Genomic DNA, 23,873 nt, shown 5'->3' with positions numbered 1-23,873 from the left:
GGTGGGGGAAAACATTCGTTCAGAACAATTAGCTTGATAGCGAGAGAAAATGTCCCTCTCACAAAGTATCAAAAGAACAGAGAGAAATGCGCTCATCTTACCATCTTTTCCCAATGACAAGCCAGTGTGTCTTATTTGCAAAGAATTCAATCTCAGACATCATTATGAATCTGGAACTTTGAAGCATGGAACTTTCAAAGTGGCCTTCCTGTCCCAGACAGAGGCCCGACGCAAAAACATCGAAGCGCTAACTGCAAGCAACGCACACAGCTTTTTTGCCTGACATTCTGTAAATGAAACGGGTTAAATCTGCAGTGAAAAGGAAGAGGGAAAACAGTGGTGGACATGGTGGGAAAACTTGAGGCCTTTACTAGGAAGCTTGAGTCGTTCGATTTGGACTTGTCATCTGGAAGGCAACTGCACTTCAGCACACTGAAGAAACAACAGGCAGAGGGACCAGGCCACAGCATTGTCACAGAGGTGATGGAAGATTTCAACAAGCAGTTGAGGGACAACTTCTCCACTAGATTTGAAGATTACAGCATGCCCAAGAATATCATTGCGTTGCATACGTGCTCTTCTCACAGTCCGCTCTGGTGGAGAATTCTCCTCCCTTGCTAAGAAAATGATTCCCTCGCTGGATGAGGCCGCAATTCAAACTGATCTGATTGAATTCCAGACATCGAGACAAATCAGGGATGCGCTCAGGAGAGCCGAGTCCTTGTGTGCGTTTTGGTGGCATGCTTATCCCTCTCTCTGGTCTCCCTACCACTCTCCAGGTCACTGAGACTCTGTTACAGCAGGTCTTCCGGCACTATGGCCTTCTGGAGGACATCGTGTCCGACCGTGGCCCCCAAGTCATATCACGTGTCTGGAGAGCCTTCATGGAGAAGCTGGGGGTCACGGTCTACCTCACATCCAGGTACCGACGTCAGTCCAACAGGCAGGTAGAGAGGACCAACCAGGAGCTGGGGAGGTTCCTGAGGAGTCACTGTCAGGACCAACAGAGGGAGTGGGCCCAGTTTCTTCCCTGTGCGGAAAACTCACTTCGTCACTCCTCCACCGGGTTGTCTCCCTTTCAGTGCGTCCTGGGGTAACACCTGGCCCTGGCTCCGTGGTACCTGAGCTAGACCGAAGCCCCTTTGGTGTATGAGCGGTTCCGACGCACAGTAGAGGTTTGGGACACTGCCCACGTGAGGCTCCAACGCTGATGCCGTCCCCCACGACACCCCTCCGCCTCCCCTGGACATCGAGGGTAGTCATGTCACATCCACTCCCACTAGACCCATCTCCAGCGAACCTTCATTACGCACACCTGGGCACCTTCATTACGCATACCTGGGAACCTTCATTACGCACACCTGGGAACCTTCATTACGCACACCTGCGCCTCATTAGGCACACCTGGACTTCATCACTAGCCTGATTACTTCCCCTTTACATAGCACTCCGTTGTTATCACCCACCAGGAAATATTGTTTTTGTTTCCATGTTTAGAAGCTTTTCTTGTTTTGTATCGTTCCATGTTCGTCGTCATTCAACTCACTAACTGCACTTGCTTCCGGACTCCCTGCATCTACATTACAGTTGAAATGAATTACTCGACTGGTGTAGTTTTTCTCCATCTGTTGCTGTGTGCCACTTGCATCAGACGTTAGCTATATTTTCAGCACCAGGCGCTGTTTACCTCCTCTTGATTGTGCTGGGGTTGCAGCTTTACGTTTCAGCACCACAAAATGGTCCGCTGCCTGCTTTATTAGTTGACTGTCTCCTGCATTCTCTCTCCTCATGAATGAAATGAAAATGTAACGTTTGCATTATTTAGGTGGGGTGACTCTCTTCTTGGGATATTGCATTTAGGACGTTTTGCATCTCAGGTTCGAGATTTACTCATTTCTTTATTTTAATGAAAATAATATTAATAATTAAATTTGGGGGCTTTGGTGGGGGGCCAAACAATATTGTTGGCGGGCCAGATATACACACTCACACACATTACATTGACACGCCCACACAAAACCCACAGACATTAACATACACTACATACGCCCACACACACACGAACAACACACACACACCCAGACTGACAACAAAAACACAAATACACATTGCACACATGCACACACACTTTTACACTCATCATATGCTGCTGCTACTCTGTTCTTTATTTTACTCTTATTATTGTCTATCATGATGCCTAGTAACTTTACCCTGCCTTCATGTACATATCTACCTCAAATACCTTATTATTATCTATCCTGATGCCTGGTCACTTTACCCTGCCTTCATGTACATATCTACCTCAAATACCTTATTATTATCTATCCTGATGTCTAGTCACTTTACCCTGCCTTCATGTACATATCTACCTCAAATACCTTATTATTATCTATCCTGATGTCTAGTCACTTTACCCTGCCTTCATGTACATATCTACCTCAAATACCTCGTACCTCTGCACAATGATCTGATACTGGTACTCCCTGTACATATATAAAACAAAATGTCACCTTTATTTAACTAGGCAAGTCAGTTAAGAACAAATTCTTATTTACAATGACGGCCTACACAGGCCAAACCCAGACGACGCTGGGCTAACTGTGCGCCGCCCTATGGGACTCCCAATCACGGCCAGATGTGATACAGTACATTCTACAATACATTCTACAGTACATTCTACAGTACATTCTTGTGTATTTTATTTTATTCCTCTTGTGTTACTTTTTTATTTTTAAACTAAGCATTGTTGGGAAGGGCTCATAAGCAAGCATTTCAAGGTAAAGTCCACACCAGTTGTATTCAGCGCACTTGACAAATAAAATTAGATTTTGAAGTCAAAGACAAAACACGGACCGTCTGTGAGAAACCGAGGACCTTTTAACTACAGGCTCTTTCTGCTGATCAGGCATTTCTCTCTCTCTCTCTACAGTACAAGCATACTGGGACATCATGTTCAGATAGAGCACTGCATGGTCAAGTAGGTGAAGAATGACAACCACAAACCACATTACATATAGTGCCTTAGGAAAGTATTCAGACCACTTGACTTTTTCCACATTCTGTTACGTTACAGCCTTATTCTAAAATAGTCTTTTCCCCCTCATGAATCTACACACAATACCCCATAATGACAAAAACAGGTTTTTAGAAATGGTTGCTAATTTTCTGACATATCGCATTTACATAAGTGTTCAGACCCTTTACTCAGTACTTTGTTGAAGCACTTTTGGCAGCAATTACAGCCTCGAGTCTTCTTGGGTATGACGCTACAAGCTTGGCACACCTGTATTTGGGGAGTTACTCCCATTCTTCTCTGCAGATCATCTTAAGATCTGTCAGGTTGGATGGGGAGCGCTGCTGCACAGCTGTTTTCAGGTCTCTCCAGAGATTTTTGATCAGGTTCAAATCCGGGCTCTGGCTGGGCCACTCAACGACATTCAGAGACTTGTCCCGATGCCACTCCTGCGTTGTCTTGGCTGTGTGCTTAAGGTCGTTGTCCTGTTGGAAGGTGAACCTTTGTCGCAGTCTGAGGTCCTGAGCGCTCTGGAGCAGGTTTTCATCAAGGATCTCTCTGTACTTTGATCCATTCATCTTTGCCTCGATCCTAACTAGTCTCCCAGTCCCTGACACTGAAACACCTCCCCACAGCATGATGCTGCCACCACCATGCTTCACCGTAGGGATGGTGCCAGGTTTCTTGTGACGCTTAGCATTCAGGCCAAAGACTTCAATCTTGGTTTCATCAGACCAGAGAATCTTGTTTCTCATGGTCTGAGAGTCTTTAGGTGCCTTTTGGCAAACTCCAAGCGGCGTGTCTTTTACCTAGGAGTAGTTTCCATCTGGCCACTCTACCATAAAGGCCTGATTGATGGAGTGATGCAGAGATGGTTGTCCCTCTGGAAGATTCTCCCATCTCCACAGAGGAACTTTGGAGCTCTGTCAGAGTGACCGTTGGGTTCTTGGTCACCACCCTGAACAAGGCCCTTCTCCCCCGATTGCTCAGTTTGGCAGGACGGCTTGCTCTAGGAAGAGTCTTTGTGGTTCCAAACTTCTTCCATTTAAGAATGATAGAGGCCACTGTGTTCTTGGGGACCTTCAATGCTGCAGATTTCTTTTGATACCCTTCCCCAGATCTGTGCCTTGACACAATCCTCTCTCGGTGCTCTACAGACAATTCCTTCGACCTCATGGCTTGGTTTTTGCTCTGACATGCGCTGTCAACTGTGGGACCTTATATAGACAGGTGTGTGCATTTCCAAATCATGTCCCATCAATTGAATTTACCACAGGTGGACTCCAATCAAGTTGTAGAAACATCTCAAGGATGATCAATGGAAACAGGATGCACCTGAGCTCAATTTCGAGTCTAATAGCAAAGGGTCTGAATACTTATGTAAATAAGGTATTTCTGATTTTTATTCTAAAAACCTGTTTTCGCTTTGTCATTATGGGGTATTGTGTGTAGTAGATTGATGAGGAAAATGAAAAGAATGAACAGCATCAGCAAGCTGCACGTAATGCCTTGGACCAGAGCTATGTACAGTCCCTCTCCCCCTCCTCAGGTCATGTTCTCTAACGCTGGCCTCTCGCCCTGCTGATGCCCTCACACTCAATAACACTGGGGCCCACCGCGTGACATGGCTGCAATGCCAGCGTCCCTTTCCCCCTACAGGCTGACATGATGCCACGCTGTCACAGATGTGGACACAGATGGAGAGAGAGCAAATATGATCATACAAACAACATCTGACAATAACATTTTATTTTATTTGAAACATGATAATGTGCACACACACACACACAGCCTCCAGTAAACACACAAACGCACAACCACACAAGCACGGGAAGTAAGTAGTGCGTTCTCACACACATGCGCAAACACACGCACACACGCACACAGACAAGCACATACGCATGCACACACAAGTATACGACTACTGATTTCAAAGACAGATCTCCGTGTGGAGGTGGGCCTTACCTTTCCTGATGCAGAGGCTCCTTGGTCCATGGACAAGCTGCAGGACACACAGATAAACAGAACACATTATTGCACTGTACTCATGACTCATGACAGTTCACTCTAGACACAAAGGTATCACTGCCAGCATTTTCTAATTTCCTGTCTGCTCTGAGAATATGTGGACACACACAAACGCATGCACACACACATGCACGCACACAAACAAACAAACAACACTGTCACGCCCTGACCTGAGAGAGCTGTTTTTCTCTGTTTGGTTAGGTCAGGGTGTGACATGGGGTGGGCATTCTGTTTTGTATTTCTTTGTTTTGGCCGAGTATGGTTTCCAATCAGAGGCAGCTGTCTATCATTGTCTCTAATTGGGAATCATACTTAGGCAGCCTTTTCCCTACCTGTGTTTGTGGGTAATTATTATTTCTCTGTGTGTTTTGTGTGCGCTTCAGTTGCGTCACGTTTCTTTCTGTTTACCTGTTTAATGTTTTGTTCGGTTTTCTCCAATAAAGAATGTAGAATTACCGGTACACTGCGCATTGGCTGATATATGACAGGGAGTTTGAAGATAGCGAACATGACAGAATTACCCACCACAAGAAGGCCAAGCAGCATGCGCTTGCTTACTGGGAAGACGAGCTGGCCAGGGGAGAATCAACAACGAGGCAAGCACGAGAGGCAGCCCCCAAAACATTTTTTGGGGGGGCACACGGGGAGATTGGCTAAGTCAGGGTTCAGACCTGAGCCAACTCCCCGTGCTTACCGTAGGGAGCAGGTGACCAGTCAGGCACCGAGTTATGCTGTGATGTGCACTATATTGCCAGTGCGCATTCATAGCCCGGTGCGATCTGTGCCTGCACCCCGCATTTGCCGTGCTAGAGTGGGCATTCAGCCAGGACGGATTCTGCCGGCTCAGCACTCCTGGTCTCCAGCGCGCCTCCTCGGTCCAGGATATCCTGCGCCAGCTTTACGCACTGTGTCGCCAGTACGCCTTCACAGCCCAGTTCGTCCTGTGCCAGCGCCCCACACTTGCCGGGCTAAACTGAGCATCCAGCCAGGACGGGTTGTGCCAGCCATACGCTCCAGACCTCCAGTGCACCTCCACGGCCCAGTATATCCTGCGCCAGTTCTACGCACTGTCACCAGTGCGCCTTCACAGCCCAGTTCGTCCTGTGCCAGTGCCCCGCACTTGCCGGGCTAAAGTAAGCATCCAGCCAGGACGGGTTGTGCCAGCCCTAAGCTCCAGACCTCCAGTGCGCCTCCACGGCCCAGTATACCCTGTGCCTGCTCTGTGCACCCAGTCTCCTGTGTGTCTCCCCAGTCCGGTGAGACCGGTTCCAGCTCCACGTAAGAAGCCTCCAGTGATGATCCAGGGTCCGACGCCTCCAGTAATGATCCATGACACGAAGCCTCCAGTGATGATCCATGGCACGAAGCCTCCAGTGATGATCCATGGCACGAAGCCTCCAGTGATGATCCATGGCCCGGAGCCTGTAGTGATAATCCATGGCACGAAGCCTCCAGTGATGATCCATGGCCCGGAGCCTCCAGTGATGATCCATGGCAAGAAGCCTCCAGTGATGATCCATGGCGCAGAACCTGTAGTGATGATCCATGGCACGGAGTCTGCAGCAACGGTCCCCAGTCCGGAGCCTCCAGCGAAGTCCCCCAGTCCAGAGCATCCAGCGGCGGTCCCCAGTCCAGAGCCTCCAGCGGCGGTCCGCAGACTCTGGACTCCAGCGGCGGTTCGCAGTCGAGAGTCTCCAGCGGCGGTCTCCAGTCCAAAGTCTCCAGCGGCGGTCTCCAGTCCAGAGTCTTCAGCGGTGGTCTGCAGTCCAGAGTCTTCAGCAGCGGTCTGCAGTCCAGAGTTTTCAGCGGCGGTCTGCAGTCCAGAGTCTTCAGCGGCGGTCTGCAGTCCAGAGTCTTCAGTGGCGGTCTGCAATCCTCAACACGGGGGCCCCTCAGGGGTGCGTGCTCAGTCCTCTCCTGTACTCCCTGTTGACCCATGACTGCATGGCCAAGCACGACTCCAACACCATCATTAAGTTTGCTGATGACACAACAGTGGTAGCCCTGATCACCAACAACTGTGAGACAGCCTATAGGGAGGAGGTCAGAGACCTGGCAGTGTGGTGATCAAGACAAACAAGATGATTGTGGAGTACAGGAAAAGGAGGGCAGAGCACACCCCCATTGACAGGGCTGTAGTGGAGCAGGTTGAGAGCTTCAAGTTCCTTGGTGTCCACATCACCAACGAACTGTCATGGTCCAAACACACCAAGACAATCGGGAAGAGGGCATGACAATGCCTATTGCCCCTCAGGAGACTAAAAGATTTGGCATCGGTCCTCAGATCCTCAACATTTTCTACAGCTGCACCATCGGGAGCATCCTGACTGGTTTCATCACCGCCTGCTATGGCAACTGCTCAGCCTCCGACCGCAAGGCGCCAAAGAGGGTAGTGCGTAGTACAGGGTAGTCCCCAGTACACCACTGGGGCCAAGCTTCCTGCCGTCCAGGACCTCTATACCAGGCGGTGTCAGAGAAAGGCCCTAAAAATTGCCTAAGACTCCAGCCACCCTAGTCATAGACTGTTCTCTCTGCTACCGCACGGCAAGCGTTACCGGAGCACCAAGTCTGGGTCCAAAATGCTTCTTAACAGCTTCTACCCCCAAGCCATAAGACTCCTGAACAGCTAACCAAATGGCCACCCAGACTATTTGTACTGACCCCCCCCCCCCCCCCCCCCCCACCCAGTTTCACACTGCTGCTACTCTCTGTTTATTATCTATGCATTGTTACTTTACCTCTACCTACATGTACATATTACCTCAATTACCTCTATTTTCTTATTTTTTTTATTTTTTTAATTTATTGTTTACTTCAGTTTATTTAGTAGATACTTTCTTACAGTTTTTCTCAGTCGCTTTGGTGCATTTCTTAGATCAAAAGTGCCATTCTTGATACTACTTGTACAAATTCCAAATCATCTAGTCACTTGTGCACATCATTAAAGGAATTTCTTATTCCTTTAAACAAATTACAATTGCTTTTGTACATATTGCAATTGATAATGTACAAGTGTCAGCTTTTTTCCACATTTTCAATTGCTCATGTCATGTTGATCAAAATATAGTAGATGGTTCTCCGTTGAATAGTCTTACCCCTCAAAACATCTAGGCATTAGTTCCTTGCATAAGCCATTACATGCAAAATTGTTGAACTATTTGTCATATACTGTCAAGCATAGTTTTACACATTTCAATTGTTTTACACATTTCAATTATTAGACCTTTTGTACAAAAACGTGAATTGATGAATGGTGCAGGTGAAATTGACCCTCACTCATGAAGGAATGTAAAGTGTTAGTTCAACCAACAATCAACCAGTTGTCTAAATTGCTCAAAGGTGCATCTCATGAAGAATTCATTGGCAAGCATATATAGACAGACCACAACACAGAGTTGCAATTTTCCAATAATGGATGGACCAGGAAACGAACAGGGTCAACAGCCAAGAGGAGGAAGAAGAGGAGCAAGGATGCGTGGTGGAAGGCAAAACAGAGGAAGAGGCAGAAGAGGACATAGGCGCATATCTGATGACATAAGGGCCACTATTGTAGACCATGTTGTCAATCATGGCCTTACAATGGCTGAGGCGGGTCGAAGGGTGCAGCCGAATATTGGGAGATCAACCGTGTCCTCAATAGTTCAAACGTTTCGAAGAGAGAACAGGTATGTCCACCAATGTACAGTGCACAGTTACTGTATATAAGCAGTATACTGTATACTTCCTACAATGCTTCATATTACAGTAGTCCACTTGTATTTCACAGCATACAGAAATATACTCTATACAGATACATACTGCACCTTACATGCACCCACCTGTATGTTTTACAGTAAAATGTGTGTTCGCATAGACAAAAACTATGTGAAAGTGTGCGATGCATCACTGCATTTTTCCCCACATAGGACTGCAAGATTACCTCAAACCGGTGGCAGAGGACGCCTTTTCACACCTCAACAGGAGGAGGCTATTTGCACCATGGTCCGAGCAAAAAATGCCATGAGACTCAGGGAAATACAAAGGACCATTATAGAAGACAACGATGTCTTTGAAAACATCCATACGGTTAGCATCTCAACCATCGACAGGGTGCTGCATAGAAACCAGATGAGTATGAAACAGCTGTACCATGTACCATTCCAAAGGAATGAGGACAGAGTTAAGGAGCTACGGTACCAGTATGTACAGGTAAAACATATATCTATGTAACTACTTTACAGCAACATTTTATAGTGATACATAGTACAGTAAGCATAAACTGCACACATTTCCATTGCTGTGGAAGGAACATGCAATATATGTACATTTTATGTCACTCTTCCTTACCAAAACAAATGTAACTGTGTGTTCTGGGATATAGCGTATTATGGAGTTGGAATCAAGTGAACCCTCTCACAACTTTGTATACGTGGATGAGGCTGGCTTCAACCTGACCAAATGCAGAAGGCGGGGTCGGAATATCATCGGTCACAGAGCTACTGTGGATTTGCCAGGCCAACGGGGAGGAAATATCACCATGTGTGCTGCTATTTCGGAGCATGGTGTCCTAACCCATATCCCCCTTATAGGGCCATACAACACCCAGCATCTACTCAAACTTTTTAGAGACTCTCTACAGGGCTCTCATCCCTGATGATGAGAGGGGTCTTTTTAGAGAGGATTTGCCAAAGTATGTGGTCATTTGTGATAATGTGAGTTTCCATCGATCAAACATCATAAGGCAATGGTTTATGACCCACCCGAGGATGCTCATAGAATTCCTCCCACCTTATTCACCATTCCTTAACCCAATTGAGGGGTTATTTTCAGCATGGAGGTGGAAGGTGTACGATCGTCAGCCACACACACAGATGACCCTGCTGGCTGCAATGGATGCAGCATGTGAGGACATCACAGTAGACGCCTGCAGAGGATGGATAAGGCATTCCAAAAGATTCTTTCCACGTTGCATTGGAAGGGAAAATATGTGATGTGGATGAGAATATGTGGGCCGACAGACAGGAACGTCTGGATGTGAGGAGACAGCACTAGAACAGTGCTGCGGGCAAAGTTGTGCCTTAGGGGAGGTTTCCTGTGTTTCTTTCTAATTTAGTTTTTTTTCCTTTGTGTCCCTTGGGTTGTCCAGTCTCTTTCAATCAATAACCCACATACAGTAATATGTAAATAGTACTGTTGAAATTGATATATGCCATAAAATTGCAGCCTTGTGCATTTTCAATACAGTAACTGTCATCCAAACTGTAGCCTAAGTTTACATCAGGTAATACTGTCAAAGTACACAGTTCCATTGACAACATGCCTAAACATTTTGACGACCTTGTTCGTGAACAATGACTCAATGACTTATCATTCTGATGACACTGACATGATCATTGGCATGAATATTGACTTTTGAGAGATGTACTAAGGATTTTTTGTGACTGACTAGCTTTAGAAACACATCTATTGTATATTGCAGTTTGTACAAATTGTTCTGAGAAATGCACTTATTATTTTGCACATGTTAGGGATGATGTGAAAAATGCACCAAAGCGACTGAGAAAAACTGTAAACATGTCCAGCTACCTTGCAGATGTATTTCTCTGCCTGGTGTGTGACCAGTACTCCAAAGCTTTCTTAATCAGGAGAGATGCATTACAGCAAATGACACTGAGTTGGAGCACCAGACAGACAGACAGACAGACAGACAGACAGACAGACAGACAGACAGACAGACAGACAGACAGACAGACAGACAGACAGACAGACAGACAGACAGACAGACAGACAGACAGACAGACAGACAGACAGAGGCAGACACAGGCAGACAGACAGATACAGACAGACAAAGACAAAAGGTATGCTTAGACACCAAGCTGTTCAGAGGTTGTGCTTCATGTGCTTGGGATTAGCTGGGAACTGACATTTCCATATGATTGATGGGTTAAGTAGGGACATTTATATTCCCTTTTTTTCTTCCTCTATTTCTCATGGAACTGCATCGTTCACGTCTGAGTGAAGTTTCTATTTTGTCCTTTTTTACTGTATCTCATTTAACTTTTTCCCGGAATGACACTAAATAACCTGGCACACATAGAAAATCCTTTGAATGGAAATGTATGGAAGTCTTTCAACTGAATTTACGACACATACGTGCCTCATGACATGCACACAGAATAGATCTACAGTACGGGCAGAATAGATAACAGCTACTTGTATCTTTCATCACAACACGAAGAAGTCCAACGTCTTTGTCTTTAGTGAAAGTGATTCTAGTTTATTGTAGCAATCTAAGCAGCCGATAACATAATTCGTTTTTAGACCATGAGAAAATAAACCAACTCAAAGCATGGCCGTTGGGGCCAGTAAAAGGAGAGGACATAATGTAAAATCAAAGACGCAAAAATTGTGCGATGCCCTCTTGAAATGGCACATTAAATCCAGCGCTTGTGCCACCCGGAGATTCCAATTTAATTAGCGAATCCTAGTTTTAAATACTCCCTCCCCCCATCTCCCTCCACCACTCTCTCTCTCTCTCTCTCTCTCTCTCTATTGTAGCTTATCATCAAAAATCAATTACCCCCTCTGCAATCCCCTCGTCTATATCACACATACCCAAACCTCCATCTCACCCTTCCCTTTCTGTCATCCTGCCATATTTCATCCCCTTCAATCACTCTATACCCACCATAGTCTCCCTATCCCTCCCCTCCCCCCTCTCTTTTACCTGTACAGTCATACAGAGACCCTCTCCCTATGCCTCTCCCCACCCCCCTCCTTCCCCATCTCTCTTACCCGGCCACGCTGCCACTGGCGGAGCTCTCTGCTATCTGGGAGCTAGTGATCCACTTGGTCTCCCCCACCACCGTCCTGGCGTGCGGCAGGCGCCCCACATCCTTCACCGTCATCATCAGGTGGCGCGACGACTTGAGCATGCGCACCGCCTCGTCGTGTGGGATGCCCAGGAAGCTGCGCCCGTTCACCTCCAGGATCTGGTCACCCACCTGCGGGGCGGGGAAGGCATAGAGAGGAAGGGCTGGTGGGTGGACTGGCATGGGCAGACACTGGGTTACAGAAACAGGTCAGAGGTGACACAGTGGGGTTAGAGCGATAGAGTCCAGGTAGAGCACAGACGAGAGTGTTAGATAACAAACAGAGTGGGAGTTAGATTGGTATATTGATCAGTGCTGAACTTCACAGGGAGGTATAGTCCCTTCAGAAAGTATTCACATCACTTGGCTTTTTCCACATTTTGTTGTGTTATAGCCTGAATTTAAAATTGATTATATTTAGATTTTGTGTCAGTGGTCTATACATAGTACCCCATAATGTCAAAGTGGAATTACGTTTTTATAAATTTTTACAAGTTAATTAAAAATTAAAAGCTGTAAGTATTCAATCCCTTTGTTTATGCAAGACTAAATAAGTTCAGTAGGAAAAACCTGCTTAACAAGTCACATAATAAGTTGCATGGACTCGCTCTGTGTGTAATAATAGTGTTTAACATGATTTTTTTATGACTACCTCATCTCTGTACCCCACACACACAATTATCTGTAAGGTTCCTCAGTCGAGCAGTGAATTCCAAACACAGATTCAACCAAAAAGGCCAGAGAGGTTTTCCAATGCCAACCAAAGAATTGGTAGATGGGTAAAAATAAAAAAAGCAGACACTGAATATCCCATTGAGCATGGTGAAGTTATTAATTACAATTTGGATGGTGTATAAATACACCCAGTCACTACAAAGATACAGGCGTCCTTCCTAACTCAGGTGCTGGAGAGGAAGAAAACCTCTCAGGGATTTCCCTATGAGGCCAAAAGTGACTTTTAAACAGTTACAGAGTTTAATGTTTGTTCTCATCCTCCTAGATCTATCCACTGCCTTTGACATTGTGAACCATCAGATCCTCTCAGGGCTGGGCATTTTAGGCTATGCACATTCTTGGAGCGCATCCTACCTGGCAGGCCGCTCCTACCAGGTGACGTGGAGTGGATCTGTGTCTGTACCACGTACACTCACTACTGTTGTCCCCCAGGGCTCGGTTCTAGGTCCTCTCCTCTTCTCTAGGTCACTCGGCTCCGTCATATCCTAACATGGTCTCTCCTATCATTGCTATGAGGATGACACTCAACTTATTTTCTCCTTCCCCCCTTCTGACACCCAGGTGGCGACACGCATCTCTGCGTGACTGGCAGATATCTGAAATTGGATGTCGGCCAACCACCTCAAGCTCAACTTCGACAAGACGGAACTGCTCTTCCTCCCGGTGAAGGCCTGCCCACTCAAAGACCTCTTCGTCACGGTTGACAACTCCACAGTGTCGCCCTCCCAGAGCGCAAAGAAACTTGGCTTGGCCCTGGACAACACCCTGTCGTTCTCTGCAAACATCAAAGAAGTGACCAATTCCTGCAGGTTTATGCTCTACCACATCCGTAAAGTACGACCGTACCTCACACAGGAAGCGGCGCAGGTCCTTATCCAGGCACTTGTCCTTTCCCGTCTGGACTACTGCAACTCGCTGTTGGCTGGGCTCCAGGCTTGTGCCATCAAACCCCTGCAACTTATCTAGAACGCACCAGCCTGGATGGTTTTCAACCTTCCCATGTTCTCTCATGTCAACCCGCTCCTCCACACACTCCACTGGCTTCCAGTTGAAGCTGGCATCCACTACAAGACCATGGTGCTTACCTACGGAACAGCAAGAGGAACTGCCCCCCCTACCTTCAGGCTACGCTCAAACCCTACACCCCAACCCGAGAGCTCCGTTCTGCCACCTCAGGTCTCTTGGCCCTCCCACCCCAGTCCAAGCTTTTCTCTGTACTGAAAGGGAATAGAGCTAAGCACAGGTAAAATCCACTTGTGCTTTCCACCACTAGGAGACAAATTCGCCTTTCAGTAGGAAAATTACTTAAAACACAAGGCCAAATATACACTGGAGTTGCTTACCAAGACGACATCGAATGTTCCTGAGTGGCCTAGTTACAGTTTTGACTTAAATCGGCTTGAGAATCTATGGCAAGACTTGAAAATGGCTGTCTAGCAATGATCAACACCAACTTGACGGAGCTTGAAGAATTTTAAACATAATAATGTGCGAATATTGTACTATCTAGTTGTGCAAAGCTTTTAGAGACTTACCCAGAAAGACTCACAGCAGTAATCGCTGCCAAAGTTGATCTTAACATTGACTCAGGGGTGTGAATATTATGTAAATGAGATTCTGCTTTCACTTTGTCATTATGGGGTGTTGTGTGTAGATGGGGAGGAAATTAAATGAATCCAGTTTGAATTCAGGCTGTAACACAACTAAACGTGGAATAAGTCAAGGGGCATGAACACTTTCTGAAGGCACTGTAGATCCCAGGTAGAGACGTGGAACACAGGGTCAGAGGTATTCTCTGACCCCTGGTGAGACTGTGAGGAGTTTGAGGGTAGAGATTTAGAGGCCACTGAAGACTACTCTGTCTACTGATGTTGATCTCCAGCTGCAAACGGCACCCTATTGTAGTGCCGTTGGGGTTCTGGTCAAACATTGTGCACTATGTAGTGAATAGGGAGCAATTTGGGACACCGCCCATGTCTCTCTGCTCTCCCCCCTGTAGACTCATACATGACCTCTGACCTCACAGGAAGCACTTGGCTGATCTCTGATCATCTACAAGATCATCATATGCATTAAATTATATAGCACTCTGGACTGTGGACTGTATAGATAAATAATATATGCATCCCAAATGAAACCATACTCCCTACAATATAGAGAATATATCATGACGGGAATAGGGTGCCATTTGGGAGGTAGCCCATCTATGCAGCAGTACAATAAGTATAGCGACCCACCACACTAAACAGAGAGCAGACAGACGTGGGTCTTTCTATAAATAACGGGGGCAATGTGTGACATTGAGATAAACACTTCGAAATGGGTTGAAACAGAAAGAAATATTTCTATGCAGTTCCGCATGTGTACTTAGAGGAATGAAATGGAATATATGCAAATTGGCCCATAACTTCACCTATACAACAGCATAGGCTTATGCATCTTTTAAGCAGGGTTCATACAGACATTGGCAAGTCAAATCGAATAACTTTCAGGGATTTTTTATTTTTTTCACGGACCTCAATATTATCCAATTGTATAATTTATATAATTGTACATATTGGGCCTATTATAGAACCCCTCCATCCCTCCCGAAAAGCATGAAAAAGTAGGCTATTACCACTTTAAGAATAATGATTTTTCAGGCCTCGATAGTCAAATGATTATTACATGCTAAAATATGGGAGAATAATGTGGACATTGCCTGACTAAATAGACCAGATGCCAGCATGGCAATTTTTCTGTATCCTACGTGAGCGACGCAGGCACACATAGCATCAACCTCACCATCATTGTTTTTATAGTGAGAAAGTGACCAAAAACCAGGTTCCTTTTTTAATGGAGCATTGAAGAAATTTCTGATTTTCAAGGTAGGCCTATTCCGAGACTTGAATTTCTGAGCTACTTAAAGCCCCTTGTATTGTTTAAAATTGCAGGTGTAACATGGAAACCAAAATGTATTTGTCATGTTATTTCATTACCAGATCATATTGTGAATAAGCCCACTAGGCGATGTAATTGTTTGTCATTATATCCAGAATAATGAATAGGAATAGTGTTGGGTGTGGTGTAATGTGTTGTCATTATATTTATTTATTTTATTAGGCGGCCTACCCCGGCCAAACCCTAACCCGGACAATGCCGGGCCAATTGTGCACTCCCAATCACAGCCGGTTGTGATACAGCCTGGAATCGAACCAGTTAATAGGAATAGCGTTGGGTGTTGCACAATACTCCACACGACACAATATTACTCAGTAGACTCGGTGTCTAATCAGAGCCACAAAAAACATATGTAAACATGAACACATTACTTTCATGCTTTCTCTGTTCAATCTAACGAGACCCTGCTGTAAATCAAGCAGACAACAGATTATCAACAATTCACTAGGGATATTAGATCCAACGTGGACCCAGCCACAAACCGTCTTCACCGGAGTAACGAATGAGACGCCAAAATATTCTGGACATTCCTCACAAACAACTCCCCCCCCCCAGCACTTAGCGCATGCAATGCAACAACAGCCTATCACAACAGCTGTTCGTCACTTGGCTGTCATTCTGAAAATGTATGACGATGTGTGAAAATATGTGTGAAAAGAAACAGCTGAACCCCAAATGCACATCCAACGTGTATTATGCACAATTATTGAAGGACCACGTTAACGTCAGTATCGATGTAGGTTTTATGTATCAAGGTAAGGTGGCTCCTTCGGTTAGAAGCATTTGATTTCTCAATCGCATTATTTTATTTTGGACTTGTGTGCCCATGAAAACTGTTTCACCCCGTAACATAAGGAGACACAAAATATTACGTAGTTATACTGCATTTCTGAGATCTCTAGACAAAAAACTGTCCGACAGCAAGATCCAGGATTCTTAAAGGATTCAAGTTCAATGTCTAATTTAACTGATTAATGCTTAATATATGATTAACGATAACTTACACTGCCATAAATACAAGGACAGAAAAGTAATGCTTTATGTCACACGATTTTGGACAAATCCTTCAAAACACCAACCATGATAAAGGGTTAAACATACACTAGATATACAAAAGTATGTGGACACCCCTTCAAGTTAGTGGATTCGGCTACTTAAGCCACACCCATTGCTGACAGGTGTATAAAATCGAGCACACATCCATGCAATCCCCATAGACAAACATTGGCAGTAGAATGGCCTTACTGAAGAGCTCAGTGACTTTTAACGTAGCACTGTCATAGGATGCCACCTTTCAAGCAAGTCAGTTTGTCAAATTTCTGCCCTGCTAGAGCTGCACCAGTCAACTGTGAGTGCTCTTATTGTGAAGTGGAAACGTCTAGGAGCAACAACGGCTCAGCAGCGAAGTGCTAGGCCACACAAGCTCACAGAACGGGACCGCCGAGTGCTGAAGCGTGTAGAGCGTAAAAATTGTCTGTCCTCGAGTACAACACTCGTCGGGAGCTTCCTGAAATGGGTTTACATAGCCGAGCAGCCGCACACAAGCCTAAGATCACCATGCGCAATGCCAAGCGTCGGCTGGAGTGGTGTAAAGCTCACCGCCATTGGACTCTGTAGCAGTGAAAACGCATTCTTTGGAGTGATGAATCACGCTTCACCATCTGGCAGTCCGACGGACTAATCTGGTTTTGGTGGATGCCAGGAGGACATTAACTGCCCCAATGCATAGTGCCAACTGTAAAGTTTGGTGCAGGAGGAATAATGGTGTGGGGCTGTTTTTCATGGTTTGAGCTAGGCCACTTAGTTCCAGTGGAGGGTAATCTTAACACTACAGCATATAATGACATTCTAGAGGATTCTGTGCTTTCAACTTTGTGGCAACAGTTTGGTGAAGGCCCTTTCCTGTTTCAGCATGACTATGCCCCCATGCACAAAGCGAGGTTCATACAGAAATGGTTTGTCGAGATCGGTGTGGAAGAACTTGACTGGCCTGCACAGAACCCTGACTGATCCCGTAGAGGTTAACAGCTTCTACCTCCAAGCCATAAGAATCCTGAACATCTAATCAAAGGGCTACCCAGACCCCTCTTTTACGCTGCTGCTACTCTCTGTTTATTATCTATGCATAGTCACTTTAACTCTACCTACATGTACATATTACTTCAATTACTTCGACTAACCTGGTGCCCCGCACATTGACTCGGTACCGGTACCCCCTGTATATAGCCTCGCTGCTGTTATTTTACTGCTGCTCTTTAATTATTTGTTACTTTTATTTTCTATTTTCTATTTATCTATTTTTTACTTAACACTTATTTTTATTTCTTTTCTTAACTTCTTAAAGCATTGGTCTGTTAAGGGCTTGTAAGTAAGCATTTCACTGTAAGGTCTACACCTGCTGTATTCAGCACATGTGACAATTAAAATAGATTTTTAAACCTGGAATACACTACAATTTGCATTGCCTACTGCGCAGGAAAATTCTCTATGACAACGGAGTTATCAAATGAAAATAGTACACCTGTAGAGTAGGAGTGCTGACTATTCATCAGGTTTGCCTTTTAGATCACAATGGAAAGTTTACATGTTCAAATCAGTTCACGGGAATTCGGATGGGAGTGAAGTGTACTGATGTGCTGTGACATGCATGGTTTGATCGTACAGTTGGTTGGTTGTTCTGCTGACAGGTCACTGAACACACACAGCTACAGAATTAACTCTCAGTCTCCTTCCACGTTAGCGCATTCGTTCAGCATTTAGAGTTTCATTTTGTGTTTGCCATTTAAACATTGTTTCCCATATGGCAGCTGTTCTTACATGTGTTGAAATATTTTATTTCACTCTGCTCAGTCATCCATATCTCACCATCGATAACTTCAACAGCCCCTCAGTCAAATCACTGCAGACACTGTGCTTGTGTGTGAAAAAATATATCTAGTGACTGGTGTTCAGTGACTGGTGTTAAGACAATACACTGAGTGTACAAAACATTAAGAACACCCGCTCTTTCCATGACATAGCAGACCGGGTGAGTCCAGGTGAAAGCTATGATCCCTTATTGATGTCACTTGTTAAATCCACTTCAATCAGTGTAGATGAAGGGGAGGAGACATGTTAAAGAAGGAGTTTTAAGCCTTAAGACAATTGAGACATGGATTGTGTATGTGTGCCATTCAGAGGGCGAATGGGCAAAACAATCAATTTAAGTGCCTTTGAACGGGGTATGGTACTAGGTGCCAGGTACACCGGTTTGTGTCAAGAACTCCAACGCTGCTGGGTTTTCCCACACTCAATAGTTTCCCATGTATCAAGAACGGTCCACCACCCAAAGGACATCCAGCCAACTTGACACCACTATGGGAAGCATTGGAGTCAACATGGGCCAGCATCCCTGTAGAATGCTTTCAACACCTTGTAGAGTCCATACCCTGACGAACTGAGGATGTTCTGAAGGCAAAAGGGAGGCATGGAACTCAATATCAGGTACGTGTTCCTAATGTTTGGTAGACTCTCTCTCCCTCTCTCCCCCTCTCTCGCTCTCCCTCTCGCTCTCTCGCTCTCTCTCCCTCCGTCAGTCCCTACCTCCCCCTGTAATCAGAGCATAGAGAAGAGTCTCTGAATAAGCCTGAGTCACCACAGAGACGTCACCTGAATGTGATGGTGCTGCTGCGCTGACGCCACTCTTCCTGCTCTCTCTATCACCCTCCAGCTCACCCTCCATCTCACCCTCCTTCACACTATACATTCATTTGGGGGCTCAGAGAAGCTGGCATGGGAAGTAAGTACTGCTTTGTACACACACACACACACACACACACACACACACACACACACACACACACACACACACACACACACACACACACACACACACACACACACACACACACACACACACACACACACACACACACACACACAGATCAATGCACTGCGTCAGATCAGAGCGTGGCCAAGCCGCCAGGGAGCATCCTGGGTAATTAACCAGCAGCAGAAATGCTGGGCCAATGATAATGACATTTACAAACAAAAGGCCAATCAATGTGGAGATGAATAATAAGTGACTGTGTTTTCTGGGAATACGACTCAGGCCACAGATGAGTACAACTGGATCGATGGCCATTAAACACGGCCCATTGTTTTCCCCACACACACCTCTCTATCACAAGTCTCACATTGCCATCGATTCCTCCTCTCTCCATGTCCTTCCTGTTGTCTCTCTTTTCTGTCTCGCTTTCTCAGCTTGTGTGCCAAAAGCTCCACAAGGAAGCAACAACAACTCCCTCCCTCACTAGAACGACAACCAGAGAAACAGTCAGAGGAAGGAAGCCTGTTAAGCAATTGGGCTACTGCAGTGGTGGCTGGTAGGGTGGAGATATAGGAGGATGGGCTTGTTGCAATGGCTGGAATGGACTGAATGGAAAGCTATCAACAACATACTGTTCCATTCATTCCTTTCAAGCTATGACAGCTTTTCGTCCTATATCTCCACCCACCAACCACCACTGTACTACGGGTATACCACTGTGGCACTGTGACCAATACACAGACCGTATGAAATAAAGATCATGATTTTGATGAAGTCTGCATGTTAAGTGAATCAGATGAGAGAGTGAGAGCTGAAAGCTGACCAGAGCTGATCTCACAGCAGTAGGAAAAGGTTAAAGAGCCCTCATCTCAGGAGAGGAGAGCTGTGGAGAGCTGAACAGGCATCCCATTAAACCCCCTTTGAAGTGTCTTTCTTCCCTGACAATGTGTCTCTGTCCCAAAATGGCACCCTATTCCCTATATAGTCCACTAGTTTTGACCAGGGTCCACAGCGCTACGTCAAAAGTAGTGCACTATGGTGTGAATAGTGAGCCATTTGGGACGCACCCTGTATCTGTTTGATCTGGCCCACTGTCATGAATCCCGTTGACATTACAGTAGGGGGAAGATGACTTTACTGTGAGATGGGAGAGGGGGGTGGGAAGATATAAGAGTCCAGTCATCTCTATACAGCCATACACTCATCTTTTGGAATGACGTGTCTTTCACTTCGTTGTCCCTGTCTGAGCCTCATTGTTGTTCTCTTTTTTTATGCCCATTCTCGTTTTTTTTGTTGTCTCCTTTACTGTCTCTCTCTCTCTCATTGCCTTTCTCTGCTCTTTCTCCCTCTCTCTCCTAGAGTGCAAGGATCCATGCTGTGACGGAGCAGCATTTGGCATTTGACCACCCTCCGCTGTTCTCTACACTGGGGCACCCCTGACATTTCTCTCATGTTCTGTTCTCCAGTGAAGAAAAGAGGAGAACTGGGGAGAGATTGGATATTGACTGGCGCCATGCCCCTCTGTCCAACTCTCTGCTCTGTGAAATGTAGCATTTTTACATTTACATTTTAGTCATTTAGCAGACGTTCTTATCCAGAGCGACTTACAGTAGTGAATGCATACATTTCATACATTTTTTTTCTCCGTACTGGTCCCCCGTGGGAATCGAACCCACAACCCTGGCGTTGCAAACACCATGCTCTACCAACTAACCGGGATTCCCTAAGTGAAGGAATGCAGCTGGGGGTTTGGGAATATGGGGAAGTGTATGTTTGTGTCAAAAAGAGGGATAGAGGAATGTCTGGTGAGCTGGATCCCTATTCTCTTTATAGTGCACTACAGTACTTTGTTGGTGTTAAACAAAGGCTGTTGTCTTCTTTACATCTCTCTATTTCTCTCTCTCTGTCCCCCTGTCTCACAACATCTCCCCCTCTCTCTCTCCCTCTGTCCCATTCTCACTACATCTCCCCCTCTCTTTCTCTTCCTCTGTCCCCCTGTCTCACCACATCTCCCCCTCTCTTTCTCTTCCTCTGTCCCCCTGTCTCACCACATCTCCCCCTCTCTTTCTCTTCCTCTGTCCCCCTGTCTCACCACATCTCCCCCTCTCTTTCTCTTCCTCTGTCCCCTTGTCTCACCACATCTCCCCCTCTCTTTCTCTCTCTTTCTGTCCCAGTCTCTCTACATCTCCCCCTCTCTTTCTCTTCCTCTGTCCCCTTGTCTCACCACATCTCCCCCTCTCTTTCTCTCCCTCTGTCCCAGTCTCACCACATCTCCCCCTCTCTTTCTCTCCCTCTGTCCCAGTCTCTCTACATCTCCCCCTCTCTTTCTCTTCCTCTGTCCCCCTGTCTCACCACATCTCCCCCTCTCTTTCTCTTCCTCTGTCCCCCTGTCTCACCACATCTCCCCCTCTCTTTCTCTTCCTCTGTCCCCTTGTCTCACCACATCTCCCCCTCTCTTTCTCTCCCTCTGTCCCAGTCTCTCTACATCTCCCCCTCTCTTTCTCTTCCTCTGTCCCCTTGTCTCACCACATCTCCCCCTCTCTTTCTCTCCCTCTGTCCCAGTCTCACCACATCTCCCCCTCTCTTTCTCTCCCTCTGTCCCAGTCTCACTACATCTCCCCCTCTCTCTTTCTCTCTCTCTGTCCCCCAGTCTCACTACATCTCCCCCTCTCTCTTTCTTTACATTCTATCTCTCTCTGCTATAGTCTACAAGTGACCCTTCTCATTCTGTAATTTCATTCTATATTTTCACCCACTGACAGGCTCTTGCTGTCTGAACTGCCCCCACAGCATCTTAATGAGCCCCCAGATCCTCTAACTGCATCCCATCATCTCACTGAGATTAATTGACATGGTGTAAAAGCATAATATGGTAAACCTCACGTATCCACATACCACATCACACTGGCTAAAAAATGTGGGTTCCTCAAAGGTTCTTTGGGAAGGGTGATGGTTATGTGGAACTATAATGACTCAAGTAACGCTTTGAGTTGTTCAATGGTTCTTTACAGTTCACAAAAGTTTGCTCTTTTAGTGATAACTAAAATGTAGGGGAGGCGGCTCAATAGAATATTTTGGCCGTGGTTTGCTCACAACTCTTTTTGTGCAACAGTGAGTGAGAGTGTCGTTCCAATTGATCTAATGTGTTGTGTTATGCCATTACATATTACTGTATATATGACTATACATGTATGGAACATGTATGGAATTATAACAACATAATATGGCTGACCGGAATACAAAACCCTGTATGGTTCTCTTCCTCTGTCCCAGTCTCACTACATCTCCCCCTCTCTTTCTCTCCCTCTGTCCCCCTGTCTCACTACATCTCCCCCTCTCTTTCTCTTCCTCTGTCCCAGTCTCACTACATCTCCCCCTCTCTCTTTCTCTCCTTCTGTCCCCCGTCTCACTACATCTCCCCCTCTCTCTTTCTCTCTCTCTGTCCCCCGTCTCACTACATCTCCCCCTCTCACTTTCTCTCTCTCTGTCCCCCGTCTCACTACATCTCCCCCTCTCTCTTTCTCTCTCTTTGTCCATGTCTGACTACATCTCCCCCTCTCTCTTTCTCTCTCTTTGTCCCTGTCTCACTACATCTCCACCTCTCTCTTTCTCTCTCTTTGTCCCTGTCTCACTACATCTCCCCCTCTCACTTTCTCTCTCTTTGTCCCTGTCTCACTACATCTCCCCCTCTCACTTTCTCTCTCTTTGTCCATGTCTCACTACATCTCCCCCTCTCTCTTTCTTTCTCTTTGTCCATGTCTCACTACATCTCCCCCTCTCTCTTTCTCTCTCTTTGTCCCCCTGTCTCACTACATCTCCCCCTCTCTCTTTCTCTCCCTCTGTTCCCCGTCTCACTACATCTCCCCCTCTCACTTTCTCTGTCCTCCGTCTCACTACATCTCCCCCTCGCGATCTACAAAGAACCTTCCAGATTGAGAAAGGTTCTATAAAGAACCATAAAAAGGCTTCTATATAGCCCCAAAAAGGGTTGTAACAATAGTGGAACCCTTTTTTTGGTGCTATATGGAACCTTTGTTAATGGTTCTTATGAAATGATTCTTTATAGCACCATACAGGTTCCATTTAGAACCTTATGAGCTTGGTTCTTTATTGAATCTTCAAAAAAAGGGTTCTATAGTATATGGCACCAAAAAGGGTTCCGCTATGGTTACAAGCCAAAGAACCCCTATCTGGTACTATTTAGAACCATTCTTTTTTTGTGTGTTCAGGAGTGAGCATATTTTTTTCACGATTTTGTCTCAAGTTCTCTCTTCAGCTACTCCTCGTCTCAAGGTCCTTTCTGTATCAACATTTTTTTGTTGACACTTTTGAATGACTGGCATGACACTAAATATCTCTGATAAGAATCTTGACAGGTCTCAGCACAGAGGATCCTCTGTAAGGGACCATAACGTGGAGAAGAGTGATCCAGCATTCGAGGGAACAGTAAAGGCTGACTTTGTCATTGAAAGCCCGGCAACTCTGTGCAGTTTATCAA

At 45.8% G+C, this 23,873-nt stretch overlaps 1 protein-coding gene across 1 annotated transcript in view; it reads right to left on the bottom strand.

Moving 5' to 3' along the window:
• The window catches only part of whrna (whirlin a), a 123,415-nt gene that overhangs the window by 25,414 nt on the left and 74,128 nt on the right, over positions 1-23,873 (bottom strand). Inside the window, exons 4-6 of the mRNA XM_082957564.1 lie at positions 11,816-12,024; positions 4,913-5,015; positions 4,591-4,689 (exon numbers count right to left, since the gene is read on the bottom strand). Of these exons, the coding sequence (XP_082813690.1) occupies positions 4,591-4,689; positions 4,913-5,015; positions 11,816-12,024 (411 nt within the window). The remainder of the gene's footprint in view (positions 1-4,590; positions 4,690-4,912; positions 5,016-11,815; positions 12,025-23,873) is intronic.

The sequence above is a fragment of the Salmo salar genome, chromosome 11 (genome assembly GCF_965601325.2).
Source record: "Salmo salar chromosome 11, fSalSal1, whole genome shotgun sequence".
Taxonomy (NCBI): domain Eukaryota; kingdom Metazoa; phylum Chordata; class Actinopteri; order Salmoniformes; family Salmonidae; genus Salmo; species Salmo salar.
Note: the sequence above shows the minus strand (reverse complement) of the source record. Positions and strands in the feature narration are given on the sequence as shown.